Below are 20,828 nucleotides of genomic sequence, written 5' to 3' on the forward strand. Positions count from 1 at the left end.
ACTGTTCCGTTCTGGTTCAAGATAGACTTTATCATCACAGGTATGGTTGTATGTATGTGACGTTTGCTCTACGGCTCTGCAACATGTACCTAGTGCAAAATTAGATGGACACATTATGGATGGAATTCATTCATACATTTAATTGGCCATGCAGTTGTGGGTAAACAAAGAAACCGGACATTAGAACTTGTGAATGGCGATCTGTGATGTCAGGGTATGCTTGAATTAGTTGTTCCGCTCTGATTCCAGACAGACCTTCTCATCACAGGCAAGATTTTATGTGAGGTTTGCTTTACACATGGCTTTAAAACCTAAATATATAAACACGATGAGAAACCGGTCCCTATAGTCAATATGACTCCTCCCTTTCTCATTCGGGAGTTTAAGCTATCACGCTTGGAGCTGCCAAAGCTCTTTCCCGATCAATTCAGCACGGATGTGATTGGAACCGAATTTTTTTCGTCACATTCCTTTCCGATTGATATGTTAGCGCTCTTTTATTCTCTGACGTTCTGTGTTAACAAATGTGGTTACACCTTAGGCCTAACTAACACTGATGATGTGTAACATCCTTACATTTCTCACAAACAATAAAGATTATGATCATAGTTGATTTGAATATTTCTTCCCTGTCGGTTGTAAAAATAACCCGTACCGTGTTGATGTGATCGGTAAAGTGTTGTGGTTGCAGGTGGTGAGATACGCGGACCTGTACGCGGCGTCGTTCCTGAACCTGATGTACTACCCGTTCTGCTACATGTTCCGCGCGCCCGCCATGCTCATGCCGCACGAGTCCACCGTCGCGCACGAGCAGCGCTTCACCCTGGAGGCGCCTACCATCGACAGGTTACCATTACCACACCTCATGTATACCAGCCTGCCTTACGGTGGTGAGATACGCGGACCTGTACGCGACAGGTTACCATTACCTCACCTCATCAGCATGCCTTATGGCTCGGCCACAACATGCGACTTGCGACGGTGGCAGCGATATCCATAGGTTGGAGCGAGACATAGCGATCGGACCTTTCGTTCCCATTGTCGCTGCCTATTCCTCGTGGAAAAGTACCTTCTATATTAAAGTTTGAGTTTTATAGCTTAAATCAGAAGAAAATGGTTATTTAAAAGCCCTAATAATGGATGAATGTGTACAGGTCCCGGCACCCGAGCGCCGTGCGCGCCTACAGCGTGGCGTCGGTGGGCGACGACATCGACGAACATAGCTCTAACTACTTGGACACTAAGGACGCTAAGGTACTATCATGTTTTGACAAAATTTCATTACGACTTACGTATTTACCAGCTTTTCCCATTTCGTACATTCGAGAGGCCTTCATATTGTCTGTATCCTATCGGCACGGAACGGCATGACGTTTATACAGGATCATTTTTGGACCGTTAACATCGGTTTTCCTAGGATAGCGGTGCCGTCATATAGCGCCCGTCTCCATACTAAATAATACGGCTAAATATGAATGTCGTAGTGTTTGTATGGAGACTTCCGCTATATGACGGCACCGCTATCGTAGGAAACTAGAGCATTAGCCCTATTGTGCGCGAGGTGATTAAGTAGGCCATACTTAACAATTTTTTCTATGGGAATAACTCCGAAATCACAAATTTTTTTTTGGCAGGTTTATAAATTTTGGTCGAGTGGATGTCGACGTTTTCTATGGGAAGGCCAATATTCTTTTTGGAATTGCGGGGTTGGTCCCATAGAAAAAGCTGTTCAGTATCACCTACCTAACCACCTCGCACTATATGGCTATCGGTCCAAAAATTACCCTGTATATGCGTTAAGCTTAGTGTAAAAAAAGTAAAAGCTTGCAATGCAAGCCCTATTTACATACCTATTTTACCTAATGCAATTTGTGATGGCAGGAGGTGCGTCCGCTGGCGGCGAGCGCGTCGGGCGCCAACGTGCCGCACGCGCGGCCCGAGACGCCGCGCCAGCTCACGCACACGCACGACGAGGACTGCTCCGACGACGACGACCAGGCCAAGCACAAATAAACCCCGGCCCAGCGCTCACCAACACATCCAACGGTACGGACCGAACACTGAACAGCGAGAACACGCGGGGTCTCGCTCCCGTCGGAATGGCCGAGCGGCCTTAGGGCCAGTTGCACCGACCACATTTGACAGACTGATCAACGTCAGCTGGCGCGCCACTATGAAACTTTCCATACATAAAAATTTAGCGAACTCTAACGATACGAACAGTTTGGTGCAACCGACCCTAAATCTGTCGTATCCCAAGGGCACAAATATGTGGCGTAATTTTATTATAAGGCGGCGAGAGGTCGTGGGAACGGACAGGAGTCACGTCCGGAATCGAGTGACTTTCGACGTCCGAATATCATTACACAGTATACAATTTTAACGTAGACGGAGGATCACACGTGTCCTACTTTACGTCAGGACGGCCGAATACGTCTAAGGGTATTCCACCTATCCAATTGCTTTGTCCAATGTGTATCGCGACTCACATTTTGGACATTACTCCGAGTTTTAGACAGATGGAATACCCTTAACGAATAACTTGAGAGGTTGTGGAATATGCAAATAATTCCGCGTGCGCGTTTGATATAACACCAGTCTCTACAATCTAACTACATAATTAATACATAAAACCGAATTCTTCAATATGGTCGTAGTATGGTAGAGTTTATGCAGAAGTGATGCATCGTTTTCTTTTTAATACTTACTAACGTTAAAAGATTTCGAGACTCGTGCATTGTGCAATCACTACCATGCTTAGATGGTGATCTCCACATATTTCTCAACCTTTTAACCGTAAAATTGTCTCAATGTTGTTAAAGAAAATAGCTCCTTATTAGAGTTCTAATTCTACATCAACTAATATTTTCAGATATTTAACCACAGACAACTAGAATAATAGACATTCAAAGTGTATAAAAAAATCTGTGCTACATGAGAGCGGGAAACTCTTTTTGAAGCGTCTATTTATTTAGTAGTCTGTGACTTTCGAACTTGCCTTAAACACTTGTCAATCATTCTATGTATAGTGCTTTTAGCTCAACACTGATAGTCTGATTAGACTAATGTAATTTTACAAAATAACATCTCGAATTACAAACGATACTTATGTAGTTATGTGTAATGATTAACCTTTTGAACGCCAAACGGCGCATCACTGACGCCACGGCGGTAAAATTTAGTTTTGTGAATGAATAATGCCAACCTAAAAGTGGGGTGTTTTTCAGTAGATTTTCATCAAAAAACGATCGACGTGAAATGCCGTCATTGGCGTCGTTGTCACGATTTTTCGTTGACGTCAATTGCCGTCTATGGCGTTCAAAAGGTTAAAATTAAGTGTCGTTTGGTAATTCGGTTCGGTTTAATCCTTTTCCGGGCCGCACCAGTCTACAAGGTTTTCACAAGAAATCCAAATATATTCCAATTAATCCAGCTTTGATGATTCATCTGAAGATGATTATTTCCCGAAAGTGCAATATAAATTGAATCCTATATCTGAATGCTAAAGTTGAAATTTTATTGGCGCGTATGCGGTCGATAAATCGTATTATGCTTGGAAAAGGGTTAACATTTTGACTTGATTTGATATATATATAGTTTGATAGGTAAAAATATTACCTCATAACAACAATAAGAGTTATTTAGTAAAATAAAAAATACTAGGGCTTGATACCTATTCTAATTCTGGTGTTAGAAATAATTTCAATAATTATTATCAAAAATACCCTAAAGTTTGGTCACCTTACTTGTCACTACAATGAGTGTCGAAAATTAGTAATAAGTAGAGTGACCATGGTTTTAAACACTATTTGAAAAAAAAGAAAAAAAAAATCTTTTGTCTCCGTAGCTGTTGTTGCCATCACAGTGGCGTTCAATTATTATAGTCGGTAAGGGTGATTCCTTATTAGTCCGTTTAAAATTGTAATTTAAATATTTTTTCCCGCAATGGAAAAGTCTGATTCTGGTGATGATGATGTATTGTGATTTGTAATAAGTACCCAGTTGTAGTTATACTGTAAGCTTGTGGGTGCTATTACGTTATTAGTTATATAAATAGATATTCGACCGCCATTTGTATTTTAGCGGTCAACATTTAGATTTAGGGGCCATTTTTTGTGTGAAAGGACTAGTCTTGTTCATATTGATCGCGTAATCTAATGTTGAAATGCTTGAGTTACTGATGTGTGACGTTTTCAAGCAAAAGGTACCACTTTCTCGCTTACCATATAGACGAAATTTGCTTGTCTTTATACGAATACGAATTATTACGAATAACCTGTCAGAGCGTCCTTATCGCAAGCGTCAATGTGGTACCTTTTACTTGAGAACGACACATATGTAGTTTTTTTACGAGTTTAAATAGTGTTTAAGGTTAGGCAGTATTTTAACTCGAGGATACTTTAGATTTATGGCAAATAACAGCAGTCTTAAGATTGTAAAAGTGTCATTAGTTTCAAAATTACCCATGAATTAAAATGCTTTCCAACCTTAATATTGTGAATGCGAATTCTTTAAATAGACGTAGGACAATATTTAACCCCTTGAACAAAGGCAAAGGCAAGGCAAACGGTACGGCTAACATTTGGAAAAATATTCCCTATGCGTGCTGATTTAACGGGTTAAATACGATGTGTGGTTGTGCAAACTTTCCCTGTAAAAAAAATAATAGTAAATACTAGTTTTGCCAGTGGCGAGTATCGTTACATTTTTATGGAACAGGGATTTAAAAAGTTGTTGATTATAGCTGTAAATAGGAGTTAGTAGTTTCTATGAGGCTATAATTTTAACAATGTTCTGTTTACCATACTCGCATTTCTTTGATTGCTGCTATTAAAATTGTTTTTACATTTTTGTAAGATACGAATTATTGTAAATTCTTAGGCCACTTTATTTAAGCTAAGCTAAGTTTTTGTTAAATCGTTGACATTTTATTTGTGTTGACATTGCGTTTACTTTATGTAATATTTAAGTTTGATTGTTTTTTAAGTAATCTATAGGAACAAATAGCTATTATTCGAATGTAGCATAATATTACGTTTAAACGAGGGATGTTTTGTATCTAAGGATAGTAATTCCACTTTTTACTAATTACACAAATGTAGAAATTATAGATCGCAAAAATAAATAAATGGAAAATAACAAGTGGTTTATTTTTTCTTAGTACATAATAAAATAATAGGTACAATAACAGATTTTTCAGGAAAGCTGGCGTGTAAGTGAAGTGAACTAAAGTGCCAGTTGCACCATCAGCATTTGACAGACTGATCAACGCCACCCGGCGAGCCGCGGCGACTTTCCATACAATAAAATTTAGCGAACTCTAACGATGACAAACAGTTTGATGCAACCGACCCTAAGTTAGCACATTAACGTTTATTGTTATGTAAATTCCGTCAAATCAATCTTAGGTACTCCAACATAGAAGCCCCCTGTTTATTGGCGGGAGTCGCGCCGCGACGCGTGTGTAAATTGTGTAAAGGCTTTCGATTTAGTCGACAAGATAGAAAACCCTACACCGCGTAAAGAAGCGTTCATAAACTGTAGAGGGCAGCACCTGCTTATTGGCGTCAAGTTTAGTAGTTTTCGATTTATTTCACAAGATGTACGCTAACGATTAATCTACAATTTTACAGGTTTGGAGTATGCAGTCAAAACCCTATCCATTCGTTTTACCAGCTTTCATGAATCGTCCTAAGCTGCAAATAGTCTTAAACAGAAACTCAGGAATGACAACGTTGCTTACAGCCAGCCGTAGGCGTTATAGTAATAAGTCTTCTAAATACTCTGCGAATTCTTCTTCACGGGATTTCTCTTCAACTTCTTGCACTCCTGAAAATAATTACAATTACGTTTAAAAAAAATGTTTTTACTCTTTGAAAGCCAAGACCCGCTACGTAGTTGCGAGTGTAAGTCGGGTCCATATACCTATACCTAGCTAGGTATATACAGAGTATTTTTTTAAGTGGAACTAGCTGTATGGGGAAATCCGAAACGACTGAAGATACAGGAAAACTGTCTTAGGAACTATTCGTTCTTTTTTTGTGAAATTTGTACCTAGGGGGCTATCCATAAATTACGTCATCGATTTTTGACCCCCCCCCCCCCTATAATTATCCAAAAATCATGCTTCAAATGACCCCATTTTCTCCTACTTCATGCTACCGTCATCCGATGTCCATTGCAGACCCCCCCCTAATTTGAAATGACGTAATTTATGAATAGCCCCTAGTCAACATTTTAGTCAAGTGGGAGTTGACCATACCATAGTTATTTATATATTTTTTAAATTTAAGTTTATTAACTCAAATATCTTTGCAAAAATAGCAAGCCCTTCACTATCAGTGCCTTACCTTTCTTCCACAAGGATCCGTCCGTAGCCCCCGCCTCGACGGCGCTAGTCGAAGCTGCCGGCTCCGCGGGCTCACTAGGCGGGCTCGATTCTTCTTCGTCGCTACTCTCTTTCTCCGATGAAGAGTCTTTATTTTTTGTCTTTTTCTTCTTCTTACGACTCTTTTTCAACCTTTTTACTTCACGCTTCTTTGACCGATAGTTCAGTTTCTCGGAGCATTCTGGACACAAACCTGGGTAAAAAAATACCAATGTAGGTAATCAATCACTTCGTTCGAAAAGCCGTGCCTGATGCTTGACTGTTCTATCCAAAGCTAGCTGTTATTGTATTTTATGAACAAAAAATAGAATTCTTCAACAAAAGATAATACGAGCCTATAATTTAGGTTAAGGGATCATTATTTATAGAATGAACATATTTTTATTTATTTAAATATCATGCCCAACCCAAAAAAATAACAAATACAAACTGTGGGTTTAACTGCTTTGAGGCATTTATACCAATCAACCATTTTGGGCTAAACAGATACCTACAATTAGTTTATTATCTTCACAAAAATAAAGACAAAGCGTCCAAACTAATAAACGAACCGAACCTTCTTCGCGTGGTTCTGGATATTTCAGTCAACCTACAATAAAGCTAAAAATAAATATCTCAGTGGGTTGCGACCTACGTAGCGTGGCTGGTTATATTCTCAGCCGGTGCCTCACACTCGAGTGAACAGAAGGCTGCTTTATTCCTATAAAAATAAGGTTCAACAAGCCTTTAAACTTTTAGAGAAAGAACTGGACGCGAGCCAAATGGCAGCGTTAGGTTGTGGCAAGTCCTTACTTTGGGCGGTGAACTAAATTTAGCCTTTGGCAGCAGTCGTGGATTGCAAAACAGGCTTCGGGGATATTTCTACATGTGGGAATAAAAGGCATATATGTTGCTTGGGTTTAAGATACGTTGTAAGAAGATGCTCTATCTACATTATTAGTAAAGGTAGTTTGCTGTTGCTGCTTACCTGAAGCATTTATAGCCTGCCTTTGCAAATAGGTAATCGGTCAACCGGGGCGCGCAAGCCTCTTTTAGGATCATTGAGTAATTCCAAAAAATTAAGGCTTGCTGTAGGTATTAGGATGCTTTAGGTACCTATCAACGCCGTAATAAGCAACCTAATAACTTCGTTCTGCCTAAGCCACAGAATAAATAATAGTAGGTATACTAGGTACAGAAGACTCACTCTGTAACAAAACTCGTCTGTTACGATCAGCCCAGATATGGCCGCTAGGTGGCGACAGCGCCACGCGCGGCTTATGGCTTTCTCCAAAATTGGTGAGGAACGACGGATGAACTTTTACCTACCTGTAGCAAAGCGACGAAATCGCGGAGTGAGCCACGCCTGCCTAAGCATTGTTTAAAGAACTTTAGTATTCTGTTTAATTATGGACACTTACCTAGTTTTTTAGGACACTTATGTTTAAGTTCGGGATTCCCGAGCAAGAACCATATAAAATAAAATGTTTTTTACTAAAAACATTAGGCAGAACGAGGGGTCATTTCATATCAAAACTTACGTAATTTGACAAGGGCATTCTTCTTCTCCCCGTCCTCGACATAAGCGAAGTTGACCTCCCAGGATCGGAGTCCAGTGGCGTTGGTGCAATGTTTGCTGCCACACTGGAATTGGCCTTTACCGGCCATCACCTCGCGCTCCACTCGCCAACGGAGTGCAACCTGGTTCAACATTCAATATATTCAAACATTTCAAACTGCATGATTAAATTTTCTCTATTTAGCCCTATGATGGTTGACTGGTAGAGAATGCCATTAGGTATTAAGGCCGCCATTTGTACTTTTTTGTATTTGGTGCAATAACGAGGCTATTGTCAGGAATGACAAAATTGATTAAATGGCTTTAGTGAACAACTTTTCCCTTGAGAGAAAAGTACCCCGGTCTCCATACGCGTCCGGCTACTCTGAGCTCTTGCATTTTTTTTATCGAATAGCTGATTCTGTTTCCTGATGTCATGGGAAAATTTGTTAAGTATGACCATCTTCTTCACTTTACTTCTCTCAGGATCATGACCTCGTATTAATCACCTAGTAAAGGGTATTAAAACGGAGCGTTTGGGGTTGGGGCCGAGCGGCAAGGGGGTCACGGGTTCGATCTGTAGCTAACACACTACAAGTATGAACCACTTAAGTGGATTCTTCCTATTTTGTTTCAAAACGCTATGGGATTGTTAATTAAATAATTAGACTTTACGTCGTTACTTATTTACAGTAAATTAAAGGGGGAAACCAGAGTTCAAGGCACTTTTTATTATCTACGGACGACAACCAAAAACCTTTTAAAGTTTAAACTATAGAAAAACCGCCCAAGAGCATGTCAGGTCATGCTCAGTGTCTTCTTAGTCGGCGTCTTCATTGCTGAAGGTCGTGTCTAGTTTGAAGAGTTTCCTGCGCGATGTACCAATGCTTTTCCAAGTGTTCCTGTCCTCGGCGGTCTTAATAGCTTCAGGTATTGGCAATAAGCCGGTGATGGTTTTTATCAAGTCTGACCACTGAGTAGGCGATCGACCGCGTCCTCGTTCCCCTTCGACCTTTCCATTACCAACTACCATCAGCTTTTCTAAGCTATCCGGGTCTCTACGAGCGACGTGTCCGAAATACATAAGGATTCTCTGATAGCAGATAGTGGACAGCCATAATTTTTATCCTGTATAGGAATACATTATTACAAGCTAATAAATTCCTAATACATACATACCTACCTACCTATTTATTTATAAATAGAGGTTTACCTCTAATAGGTAAGTACCTAGTACCTACTGCAAATAAAAAAACCTAATTTTATAGGTGGTCTGTTAAATTATTGAATAAGACCCAAATAATAACTTAGATAAAGAGGATAAGTTCGCCTTTGTTGAAATTAATTGTCTCTGTAGATAACATCAGTGTTTCTTGTATTTTGGCTTTGCGCACAATAAAGCATATAAGACAGGTATTTAGGTACATTCATAATGTTTACATAGGCCACCAGCTAAGTCCTATAGAATTATCGTACTTATTATTAGCTAAATAATATTAGGTAAGTACATTACATGATCAAATAATGTAAGTAGGTTAAAGTCAGGTCGTTCAGTGACTGATCGAGACGGTTTTGTATTTGGTTGGTTAACCAATAAATGTTATAACTACCCGAAAATTTACAAATTGTTTACTTTTATTTAAATACCTTAGATACAGACTGTAGGTAGATATATTATAGGGCACTAAAATGGTACTAGTTCAGCGGTGTCACGAATTCCAGCCAACCGTGCAGTCTAACGCAACTAGTTGCGACCAATAGCGTGCGTGATGCGAACTCGTCAACTAATCGCGTTGTAGCGGTGTCACACCAATGTACTGGTCCCTGTCCTGCCTCATTATTATTGCCCATAAGGCCAGTTCCTAGATATCTATGTCAACGTACATGCATTACTTCAAGAAAACAGGCTTGCAGCAGGAAAACCGCAACTACCTGCTACCAGAATTATAAGAACTTTTAGTAGGTAGGTACCTACTTAAGTAATTATTCTTTCGAGCCTGCGCTAATTCCAAGCCTTGAACTGAAGTCGTAAACTTTACTTAATACTTCCAAATAAGTTAGTAGGTATACCTACTAACTTATTTGGAACAAATGTACCTAAACCGAGACTCGAAAAACTCTGTAGAGTCCCAAAGGGACATAATTGGTTGGTATTTGTTTAAATTGTCACTAGCCTATGCACTTGTCAATGCCCTTTACTAACCCATTTATCGCCTTACACCATAAGGTGAATTTAATTATAAATATTATATTAGACCGATTACCTATACCTACTTACCTACCTAATTCTAATTCAGAGTAGGTATCTAACCTTGCTCTCTCTCATACACATTGTCTTCGTGCTTCAGCGACCGTCTGCGTGCAACCAATGCGTCTCCAATATCATAAGTAACGAAACTCAGTGGAAACTTACGAGTCTGTGCGGAAAGAGAAGAGTCGTGGAATGTATGTGTAACAATACATTCCACGACTCTTCTCTTTCCGAGCAGATTCTACCTAATAGGTACCTACATAGTTAGAAATTAAAAATGGTCCTCTTAATGACGGGTGGAAAATTTAAAAGGTAGGCCTGAATCTGGAGAAGCTTTCCCAATACTTCAAGTATGTACTAGCCTAGTCAAGTCTTCCCGGGAAAACGAATGTTTCAGACCATTTAGTTAATAAATAATACCGTTGTTGACTGTACCTATTGAACTAGTTACTTACTATAAATATTAAACACCAAAACTAATTACTTTCTTACCTAGATAAACAGTAGTAGGTAGTATACCTACGATCACCAGTTTATATAAATAACGAAGAACATCGGTAAACAGCTCTTATAAATAGTTACAAACCGATTAAAAGGAGGCTGTAAGTTTCCGTTAGCGCACGTTATAATAATAGCGCGGAGGCGAGGGTACGCGCTCGAGCAATTCAGGTTGCGTCCATTGATTCGTAACATCCTTTATCCAAAGCGCCGACCGACAGATGTGCGTTACTGTTTAAAGTAGCGGCTGTATGCTCTCAGATTCCTAACACATGCGTGAGCGCATACACGTAGACCCTTAAAAAACCAGCGTAACGTGACCTCTGGATCCGTATTCGAAAACGGAGCGTATTTATGCTGGTTCGCTTCAGTGGTGTCGGCTATCAACTCGCTAATCTTCTAAAATGACACCCCTGTTCTATATTTAGCTCGTCCGAAAGGCACTACGGCCTGCGCCAGCGATCATTGTTGCGCTCCCCAGTAAATCACACAAAGGTCTCGCGGGCAAAAAAGGCAATAGTTCATAGGGGAGCGGCCCCAGCCTTAATGCTAGGGGACGCAAACACTATTGTTGTGAACTCAATTTACATTACCTTTAATGTTGCCTTATTCATGGATAGCCATTTGGTTTACCGTTTTTAAGCGAAGTAAAATAACAAGAACATTACAATTAATTGACCCTCGATAAAACAAAAGCCAGGCACATAACAAGGCTAAGTATACAGGATGTAAATCATTATCTTACGTTAATTAGAATGCAAACTAATCAGCTAATTAGATAATATTGAAAATACAGGATAAATATACATCATTACAAATCCTATTGAAGCCTGACGACCGCTGCTATTTATAATGTGTAACTAGTACTTACTCTGTTATCTTTGTATCTTGTTAGATCGCATATACAGTATTCTTTGTAGAGTTTGTCATAATATTTCTTAGCCAACTGGCGCTCCCAGGTGTCGGCAACATCATCGTCTTCCCAGAGGAACTTGTGGTTCTCCCGGATGACGTCGAGGTCGGTCCGGTCGCGGGACGTGTCCCGACCCAACACCGTAGTAGAGCCTTTCTTATTGAGACAATAAACGTTAACTAGGTACTTATGTAGCTCATACGGATTAAGATTACGCAATCTCGCTGACATTGTAACCTAGAACAAGGGAAAACGCATTAAAGAAAAGATCCTTTGAAACAAACAACTCTTTAATAAAATCGAAGATTATTACATTTTCAATAAAACAGTATTATAATTCATATCAAACGGATCTTATTTCTAATTGTCATGTTGAGTCTACAACAAGGTGCATTCGCGCTCGCAGCGCATTGATGTCACATCAATAAATAAAATATTTGTGCACAGTTAATATCTACTCTGAATATTATTGTCAGTCTTGTAGATTTTGTGTATTTTCCACTTGGCTCAATTTTAAATCCTTATTCTATAAACAAGTCATGCAGTTAAACATCTAAATATTTAAATACAATAAATATATTAAAATATAATAAATCTATAAGCCTAATTAAACCACCGCTTCTCTCCTAATTAATTATAAGATATTGACAACCAGTTAATTGAAAGAGTGGCACAAATATAAAATGCTTTGGTTTTATAGCCAATTGTAAAAATAACTACACACCTAATATCTTTGGGATTTCATTTAAATATCTATTTGGCGCTTGAAGGCAAGTTTTATGTAGCAAAAGAATTTGAATGACAATATTTGTAAAAACAACCCTTTTATAAATACTTCTAGCCAATGTGTGCCCACAAATACTTACATAGTCAGTGGAAAACAATTTTAGAATTAAATTATAATTATGTGATGCGTGTTTCTTTGACAGTCAATTTAATTACACCAACTGGTAAAAATTTGCCAACTATTTTTAAACATTCTACTTGTTCACTTGGCTTGGCTTACATTAATACAATTACTTGAGACCATTTGAAAGGGATAACATTACAATATTTTTTCTCTCATTAACATTCATTTAGCAAACTTATCCCCCTTTAATTAATACATTGGTTAAAACTACGAATTAATGATTTTCTGTGGTAAATATTGTTATCCATTAATGTATAAATATATTCTAAGAAATTATTTGGTATTGTCCTTACAAAAGGTATTCATATGCATAGAATAGGCACATTAAAAATATTATTGCTTTGGTTACAACACAGACACAAGAGTCACTTATAAAAAATACTTATCTAAATTTTGGCATGGGAGTCCTTTTCAAAGTGCAAGTGATATTTTTATTACCTTCTAGAAAATGTACAAAATATATAAAGATTTAAAGCTCTTTCAGAGACACAGGAACAATGATTAGTGCTCTTGACCCCATTTCACAATAGGCCTGAGCTATCTTAAGCAAACATTAGGCTGACGGCTATCGGAATCTTTGGACATTTGACCTATATTACCCACAAGTTAATATCACTTTATCATATCTAAAAGGCAACTTTGGATTGAGATATGTGTGATCTTAATATAGAGCACCTGTAAAGGCATTTTCCTAATAAACTAAAGTATCCCAAACATGCATATATAAATCGCATAAATAATAGTCCTTAACCTAAACAAAAGCAACTACAGCAGCACACCAGAGTGAGGACACTCGCATAAACACACCATAATGACTAAATTATGAACTAGATCATGATTTTTCAATTTGGTATAAAACAATGCAAATTATAAATAAACAAACATACTTGACTAAGTTTTTGGCAATTAGAGAATGGGAAAATTGTCTGTGAAATGCATCCTTCATGGTATTTTAACTTTAAGAGGTATACGCTTGGAAATATATCAGAAAATATAAAAGTCTGGGTACCATGGCAGATGCATAACACAGTTCAAAATCATAGTATACATAATAACCCATCACCCATGGGTTTTCTCATGTTTTTTCATATTGTCGGAGCGCGTAAAAGCTTTATCGCAAACTCCACAATAATAAGACTTCTGTTTCGTATGCACAGTCATATGCCGAGACAGTTCACTCTTAGTTACAAACTTTTTCTCGCATACTGTGCATGCATGTTTGCGCACATTTAGATGGAACTTCATGTGTATAGAGAGTGAGCTTGACTGTGAGAATGCTTTGTGACAGAGTTCACAGACAAATGGTCTCTCACCAGTATGCTTACGCAGATGGTTCATGAAGCCTGTTTTGGTGTAGTCCTTCTGACAGAGGTGGCAGAAACTAGATTTTGAGTCCAACATCCCAGGGAAGTGACTGTTCATATGTTTTCTTAGCTCCCAGTAACTAGGGAATTTTTCTGCGCACACATGACATGGATATTTCTTTTCTTCGGTGGGTTTGGCGCTACAGTGGTGCGCCGATAGCAGCTGTTCACTGGGAAACATCTGGTTGCATTGGCTACACATATGACTAGCCTCAGAATCGGTAGACAGGGTGACCTCCAAGTAGTTTTCTATTGACATTACATTCCCATTAGAACTATCGGCGTCGTCATTTTGCACCTGGGACCCTTGATCACCTTCAGAAACTTCTTTGGTATCCATTTTCTCTAAAAAATTCCTAAAATCTAATGAGTCTTTGGTCAAATTGTTATTGTCGGGCTCTACGAGATGTAGAACCGGCGACTCGCTCGGCGCCCGCTCCGGGGACATCTTTTCGTTGTCCGAGTGGTCTGGACGTGAAGACGCGTTGTTGTCGGACTCCCAGTCATTTTCGACGATTTCCACATCCGAATCGGAGTCTTCGGCACTAGAAACCGAATTTTTGACGAGGTGGAAACCAATATCATCGAATCGCAGCACGTTAGGAGGAAGTTTCACCCCCACGATAGCCTGAATCGCCTGCCATGAAAGCTCCTGGGGGTTGTTCTGCATATTACTCGCACCACTATAACCTACAAACGAGTATTCACTGATTACCAGATTTAGAAACCTTAATAAATAAGCCAATAAGTGAAAATAATAAAATTGATTATTTACCTCTTATAAGTACGCGTTTTGGATTAATAAATAAGCAGATGACACTATGATCTACATCTAAAAATATTATGCACTGCACTTCTCCTGCTCTTTATGGATGCGTCTTTGACTCTTTGTCATTCATTTCATTTCATTTAACATGGGCATAGCTAAAAGCTGTTCAGCACTTAAACAAATGCTTATACATTTTGTTTCTAAAAATAGAAAATTTGGAGACTTACGAAATTTACTTTAGATTTTGAAAATATAATTTTATAAGTCGTTCAAAATTTAGTTTTAGTTTCAGCATGAAAAAAGAAATTGTTTGACCGTATACATAATTACTTTGGTCAATCGACACACCGAAAAAGTATATTCAACCATAGATTAATGTTGCCATTTTTCGAACAATAATTCGTATTGAAGGGATTTTAGTCGGACCAAGCTAACTCTGCATGGCATTTTTTTTTTGCAGTTACAAAGTGTGGCAATGTTTTGACACAATTATATGAAAATATGACGTTTGTGCTAACATTCTCTTACTTAGTTCTATTTAAGTCGGTGCAGAGTTAGTTTAGAGGGATTCTATAAGTTCATGTATATTTGGTCAAACCAATTTGTCAGTCAGTAAGAACCAGGAAAACAATACTCATCCTTTTCTTTTGGGTGCTAGTACTAGTGTAAGACAAATATAGTATGATTCTCTCTGTCTATGATTGAAATGAGACAGTCCTTTGACAAACTATAGACGGTCAAGCAAATCTTGTCAGTAGAAAAAGGCGCGAAATTCAAATTTTCTATGAGATGATATCCCTTCGCGCCTACAATTTTCAAATTTGCCGCCTTTTTCTACTGACAAGATCTGCTTGACCAAGTATATACTTAACAATATTATGGGATATCAAGGTACCAATACTGGCAATCCAAACCCACACATATGTCAATGTCATGTCACTAATCAGTAATGTCAGTTTGGCATTGGCATTGGCAAAACAAGAAATATTTAAGCGGGAACGGGAAATTAACCCAAGTAAATGCTAACGTAAAATAGTTAAAACAAAACATTACTTACAGGCAAGATAAGCGATGGAATCCTTACAAGCACTTCAGGATTTCATAAAAACTAAGGACAACTTTCGAAATTTTGTGAATTCTTCAGAGGTTCCTTCTGTTTGTAAAACCGAACCATGCATGCTTGGGGTGGATGAGGCAGGACGTGGCCCAGTGCTTGGTAAGACCAAGAGGAAGAGGAGGAGGAGGGAGGAGGATATGTATTACCAGTGGCCTATTTTATAAAGCTACAAGTTACAATTTACAAGCGGAAGTTTCGTTCTAACACATAGGGTTAGAAAGAGACTTCGGCTTGTAAATTGTAACTTGTAGCTTTATAAAATGGGCCACAGGCAGTTCTAGTCCTGTGCGAATTTTAATAACCGGTACATAATACTCAAACACTTTCAGGGCCCATGGTGTATGGCGTAGCTTACTGTCCCTTGAGCCAAACGAGCGTTCTAAAGGATCTAGGGTGCGCTGACTCGAAGGCGCTGACAGAAGAGAAACGAGATGACATATTCAGGAAAATGCTCACTGAAGAGGCCTCTTTGAACAATGTGGGCTGGGCTGCAGAGATTATATCTCCTAATTACATATCTAATTCTATGTACAGGCGAGCAAAGCACTCGCTAAATGAGGTAATTTTTTATATATTTATAGCCTTATTCAGAATACATTTTATACTATGTTTATAGTTTTCCTTAATCTACGAAAACCAATTCTGTGTGCCTTTGGGCAAAGGCCTCATCCAATCTTCTTCACTCTTCCTTAATTTGCACTCATCTGGTCCATGTTATAGTCCTTCCAGCCATGTCTTCGATTTCATCAGACCATCTTTTAAAATGCCTACCTCTGTCTCTTTTATGTCCTCTAGGGTGCCATAATTTGAATAAAGATTTTTTTTTATTCTCTTTCTATAATTGTTTTACTTTATTGCTTACTTTGAGATTAACTAAATTGTATGAATAAAGTTGTACAAGAGTTATATTGTTACTAGAAGTAAGGTTATGAGGAAACTTTAGTTGTTAGATGATAGTGAAATGTTATTAGGGAACTTGTCATAAACTCTGAATATGTATTATGTTTATAGCATATCTTTATTCAGTAAGTTAGGTGTGACAAATAAATGTTTTAAACAACTACTTATATAAAAACTAAATATAAAATACCTCCCCAAAGCTACCCGCTTCTGGAACAAATATTATTATTAAATTTTTAATATAGCCTTTTCGTTCATACATGAACTCAATTTGAATGTATCATACATTCTGATTGCTTTGTGGAATGCTTCAGGTGTCAATGAACTCAGCAATAGATCTAATTAAGAAAGTGGCAGAATCGGGAGCCAACATCACAGAGGTCTATGTGGATACTGTGGGACCTCCGGAAAAGTATCAAGCCAAACTCAGTGAGATCTATCCCAACTATAAAATAACTGTATGTATTTTTTATTTCTTGGGTTTTTTGTTTTGGATAAAGTGCCAATTATTTGGCATATATTTTTATTAAGTTTGTATTGTTACAACACTGCAAAAGCTTCTTCTAAAAATACAATCACAGTAAAATATTAAATGACCTTTTGCATTTAAATCACCATTTGTGATTATGTAGTACCTTATAATCATTTTAAAGAAACCCCTAAAAATAAATTTGAACAAATTGGTCTCTCGAGTTTAATGTGTTGTCCACTCTGATGCAATTTCGGCCTTTTCTCTTAGGGTCAGTGGCGGATTTGCAGTCTTTGCCACCCTAGGCCCCAGGCCCTGTAGCCACCCCTTTCTCAGCACCCATCATATTGACTACATTTTGAGTTATTTCTTGTTATCATCAGCGAAATTTTTGTCACAATTTGCTGCCCCTATTATCTTGCCGCCTCAGGCCCGGGCCTACTTGGCCTTAGGGCAATACCGCCACTGCTTAGGGCTTAGGGTGGCAACAGATACCACCCTAACTAACATAACATTAATAATTCCAGGTAGCAAAAAAGGCTGACTCCATATATCCCATAGTATCAGCGGCTAGTATTGTAGCCAAAGTGACGAGGGACCATGCACTAAAGGTCTGGCAGTTTAAGGAGGGGCTAGAAATGACACATGCTGAATTTGGCAGTGGATATCCTGGAGGCAAGTGTATTCAGTCTTATTGGTCTGTAGTACAACAGTATAAATAATAACTACAACATTTGCATTTAAGTTCTGGCAATCTTTCAAGCAAGTAATATTTTTTTTAACTGGTTCAAAAGATGCTTATTGAGCTGAAATTTTGCATAAGTACTTACATAATTCGTTGACAATGCAATATTGTATTACTATTAGGATACCAAATTGGCCATCTCTGTAACAAAATAAAGAAATTTAATTTTGTTCTAAGCAGAGACTCCTGTGTCACCTCATCATATGTATAATGTAGGCATAGGCAGGCAGTTTTACCACTTTTTCATTATTTCTTTACATACAATATAAAATACATAATATTGAGTAAAACTCATTAAAATTTTCTTGATAAGTAACTACTTAAGTAGTAGTTGACTATACTCTCAATATTCACAATACATAAAAAAAACATAAATTTACAGACCCCCTTACAAAGAAGTTCATCAGAGAGCAGGTTGACTATGTGTTCGGATACCCAATGCTCGTGCGCTTCAGCTGGTCTACAGGTAACATAAACCATAGCATTTTTTTTTATATGTACAATTTAACATAATCATAAAAACTATTCATAAAACTCAGGAGCTCAGTTTGGTTAGGTAAAAAAATATGTAAACAAACGAATATCTACTCAGAAGCGAATGTAATACTTAACTCTCACCGTTTACTCGTCATTCCTGCCTGAAGGGATCCTACTCCAGGATTTGATAAACAATCACAATCACATGCAATAATATCTTGCTCCTTAAAGATTTCAAAAATATCTGACATACCGTCAGGTGACAACTAAAACTCACGAATTACCACCAGAAGTTCATAGCCATAGTGAACCATATTGGTTTTGAAATAAGGTTGAGTTTTGGTCATTATTTTTTAGTAATTAGTAAGTTTTGGTTGTCACCTGACGATACAATATTCTATTCAATTCAATATGATACAAATGCTATTTAATTCGGTATTCAGCAACTTTTCAATGTTTGTATTCAGCAAACTCCAGAAAGAGTCTCTTTGTACTCTTTATTGCACATCTCGATACAGAAAACAAACCATGGAATACACCAACTCAAGTAGAGGTAAACAACAGCGGGTATTATCGCTAAAAAGCGATCTGTTCCAGACAATCATACTCACATACAACATACACACAATATTTTTTGTACATAATCTTATTTGCAGAGCCATAAATGTGTGACAGTTATTTAATTTTTGTGAGCTACACAAGTAGTTAAAAAATTATTTACATAACAAAGTGGGGGGTAGGTGGTGATTGCCTGATTGCACTGTACCAGGTACAGTCGACATCTAAGATATGTTTACATTTTTCGCCTTATTACAAAGGAGTAAGGTGCAAAAGTGTAAACATATCATTGACGTCGACTGTACCACATTAGGAGCATTCCACTGGCTGTCCCGTACAAACGCATTTTATTTCCTGTGTTGCGACTTTTTAGGGTTCCGTACCCAAAGGGTAAAACGGGACCCTATTACTAAGACTTCGCTGTCCGTCCGTCCGTCCGTCCGTCCGTCCGTCCGTCCGTCCGTCCGTCCGTCCGTCCGTCCGTCCGTCCGTTCGTCCGTCCGTCTGTCACCGGGCTGTATCTCACGAACCGTGATAGCTAGACAGTTGAAATTTTCACAGATGATGTATTTCTGTTGCCGCTATAACAACAAATACTAAAAACAGAATAAAATAAAGATTTAAATGGGGCTCCCATATACAACAAACGTGATTTTTGACCAAAGTTAAGCAACGTCGGGAGTGGTCAGTACTTGGATGGGTGACCGTATTTTTTTGCATTATGATACGGAACCCTTCGTGCGCGAGTCCGACTCGCACTTGCCCGGTTTTTTTCTCGGCATTTAAAGCAGGCGATTATTTTTCTGTGCATATTTTTGACCATTTGTCAAAGAAAAGGAAACTCTTATACCTTTAAATCTTCAGAAACTTCGCGTTTGTACGGGACAACGGTAGACAATTTCATGGAATGCTCCATTATAACATGAAATCTGTAAAATATAATTTCTTGGTCCCCAGCTGAGCTGATGCTGCAAGACAAAGCCGCTACCTGTACATTCGAAGAAATTGATGACGAACTTCCAAAGAAAAAAGTTAAATCTATCAGTTCTTTTTTCTCTGTGAAATCTGAGGATGGAGCGATGAAAAGGAAGAGGCATAAGTTCTTCGAGGAAAGGTATTTGTCTATGGATAATGCGTTCGAATAAATGTAGTTAGTGAAATAAAGTAGTGGTACTTATACATATTTTGAGGACCATTCGTGTAACATTAAACATTATTTGTACACTAGTAAGTTAATTAGCATTTGGAAATAAAATTTTCGCATTTCTTATTCAAATAGAATACAGTATCTGTAAGTATAATCTTATTCATTGTAAGGCGATCCATTAGTAAAAACATGTAATTTTATACATGTCCATTAATTACGTGAGATGTTCAGCACGGGGAGGAAGGGGTAATGGGTAATATCATTTGGGGGAGAGGGGATCTAGGCAAAAGGCAAAATGAGTGTACAAATGGAGGGAAACTACATTGCATTAAATTAAATCTGATCCGATACGATCCTCCAAATAGTACATGCAAGTTGTGTTTTTATTTTTAGAGAGTGGAGAGGGTTCTAAAAATCCTTAAAAACCTCTCACGCAATTGATGGACGACTCTTAATACTTGTTTACTTGAATACCTATATTGTAAATAAATACATGAATGCAATAAAGAACTGATAAAAAATATTACAAGTGTTTTGGCCAGCGCTGAGCGATTAGGTGAAAAAAATGCACTCAGATTAACCCTTAAAAGGGCAAGATTAAAAAAAATGCTTAATTCAAACCTCATGGATGACGTTATTTATAACATAACCCCCAACGCAAAAAGAGGGGTGTTAAATGTTTGATACCAATGTCTGTCTGTATGTGGCATCGTGACTCTCAAACATATGGACCGATTTCGATGCTGTTTTTACGTGAAAGTTGGTTTTCTTGCGGTGGGTGGGTG

The 20,828-nt window shown here is 38.1% G+C and overlaps 3 protein-coding genes across 8 annotated transcripts in view; 2 read left to right on the forward strand and 1 right to left on the reverse strand.

Moving 5' to 3' along the window:
• Nucleotides 1–5,136, forward strand: part of LOC134667898 (cytosolic purine 5'-nucleotidase) — a 53,513-nt gene extending 48,377 nt beyond the window's left edge. For all 4 annotated transcript variants that reach the window (XM_063525304.1, XM_063525303.1, XM_063525305.1 and 1 more), the window contains 3 exons: nt 692–846; nt 1,155–1,254; nt 1,882–5,136. In XM_063525304.1, coding sequence (XP_063381374.1) covers nt 692–846; nt 1,155–1,254; nt 1,882–2,013 — 387 coding nt within the window. In that variant the 3' untranslated portion in view covers nt 2,014–5,136. The remainder of the gene's footprint in view (nt 1–691; nt 847–1,154; nt 1,255–1,881) is intronic.
• A 33-nt stretch (nt 5,137–5,169) lies between these two features.
• Nucleotides 5,170–14,764, reverse strand: LOC134667901 (protein FRA10AC1 homolog). 3 transcript variants are annotated; one of them, XM_063525312.1, is made up of 5 exons: nt 14,637–14,758; nt 11,546–11,824; nt 7,909–8,068; nt 6,351–6,581; nt 5,170–5,829 (listed from the first exon to the last, which is right to left on the reverse strand). In XM_063525312.1, the coding sequence occupies exons 2-5, from the start codon at nt 11,816–11,818 to the stop codon at nt 5,759–5,761; spliced, it is 735 nt and encodes a 244-aa protein (XP_063381382.1). In that variant the 5' UTR covers nt 11,819–11,824; nt 14,637–14,758; the 3' UTR covers nt 5,170–5,758. The 3 variants fall into 3 exon arrangements, with proteins under 3 accessions (XP_063381382.1, XP_063381380.1, XP_063381381.1); XM_063525310.1 differs by lacking the exons at nt 5,170–5,829; nt 6,351–6,581; nt 7,909–8,068; nt 11,546–11,824 and adding an exon at nt 11,860–14,551 and having other exon boundaries at nt 14,637–14,764; XM_063525311.1 differs by lacking the exons at nt 5,170–5,829; nt 6,351–6,581; nt 7,909–8,068; nt 11,546–11,824 and adding an exon at nt 11,860–14,568 and having other exon boundaries at nt 14,637–14,751.
• An 848-nt stretch (nt 14,765–15,612) lies between these two features.
• Nucleotides 15,613–20,073, forward strand: LOC134667894 (ribonuclease H2 subunit A). Its single transcript, XM_063525294.1, has 6 exons — nt 15,613–15,846; nt 16,077–16,306; nt 16,962–17,105; nt 17,644–17,791; nt 18,244–18,327; nt 19,854–20,073. Exons 1-6 carry the CDS (start codon nt 15,702–15,704, stop codon nt 20,039–20,041), a joined length of 939 nt encoding a protein of 312 aa, XP_063381364.1. The 5' UTR covers nt 15,613–15,701; the 3' UTR covers nt 20,042–20,073.
• The last annotated feature ends 755 nt before the right edge of the window (nt 20,074–20,828 follow it).

This window comes from Cydia fagiglandana, chromosome 10 (assembly GCF_963556715.1).
Source record: "Cydia fagiglandana chromosome 10, ilCydFagi1.1, whole genome shotgun sequence".
NCBI classification, from domain to species: Eukaryota; Metazoa; Arthropoda; class Insecta; order Lepidoptera; family Tortricidae; genus Cydia; species Cydia fagiglandana.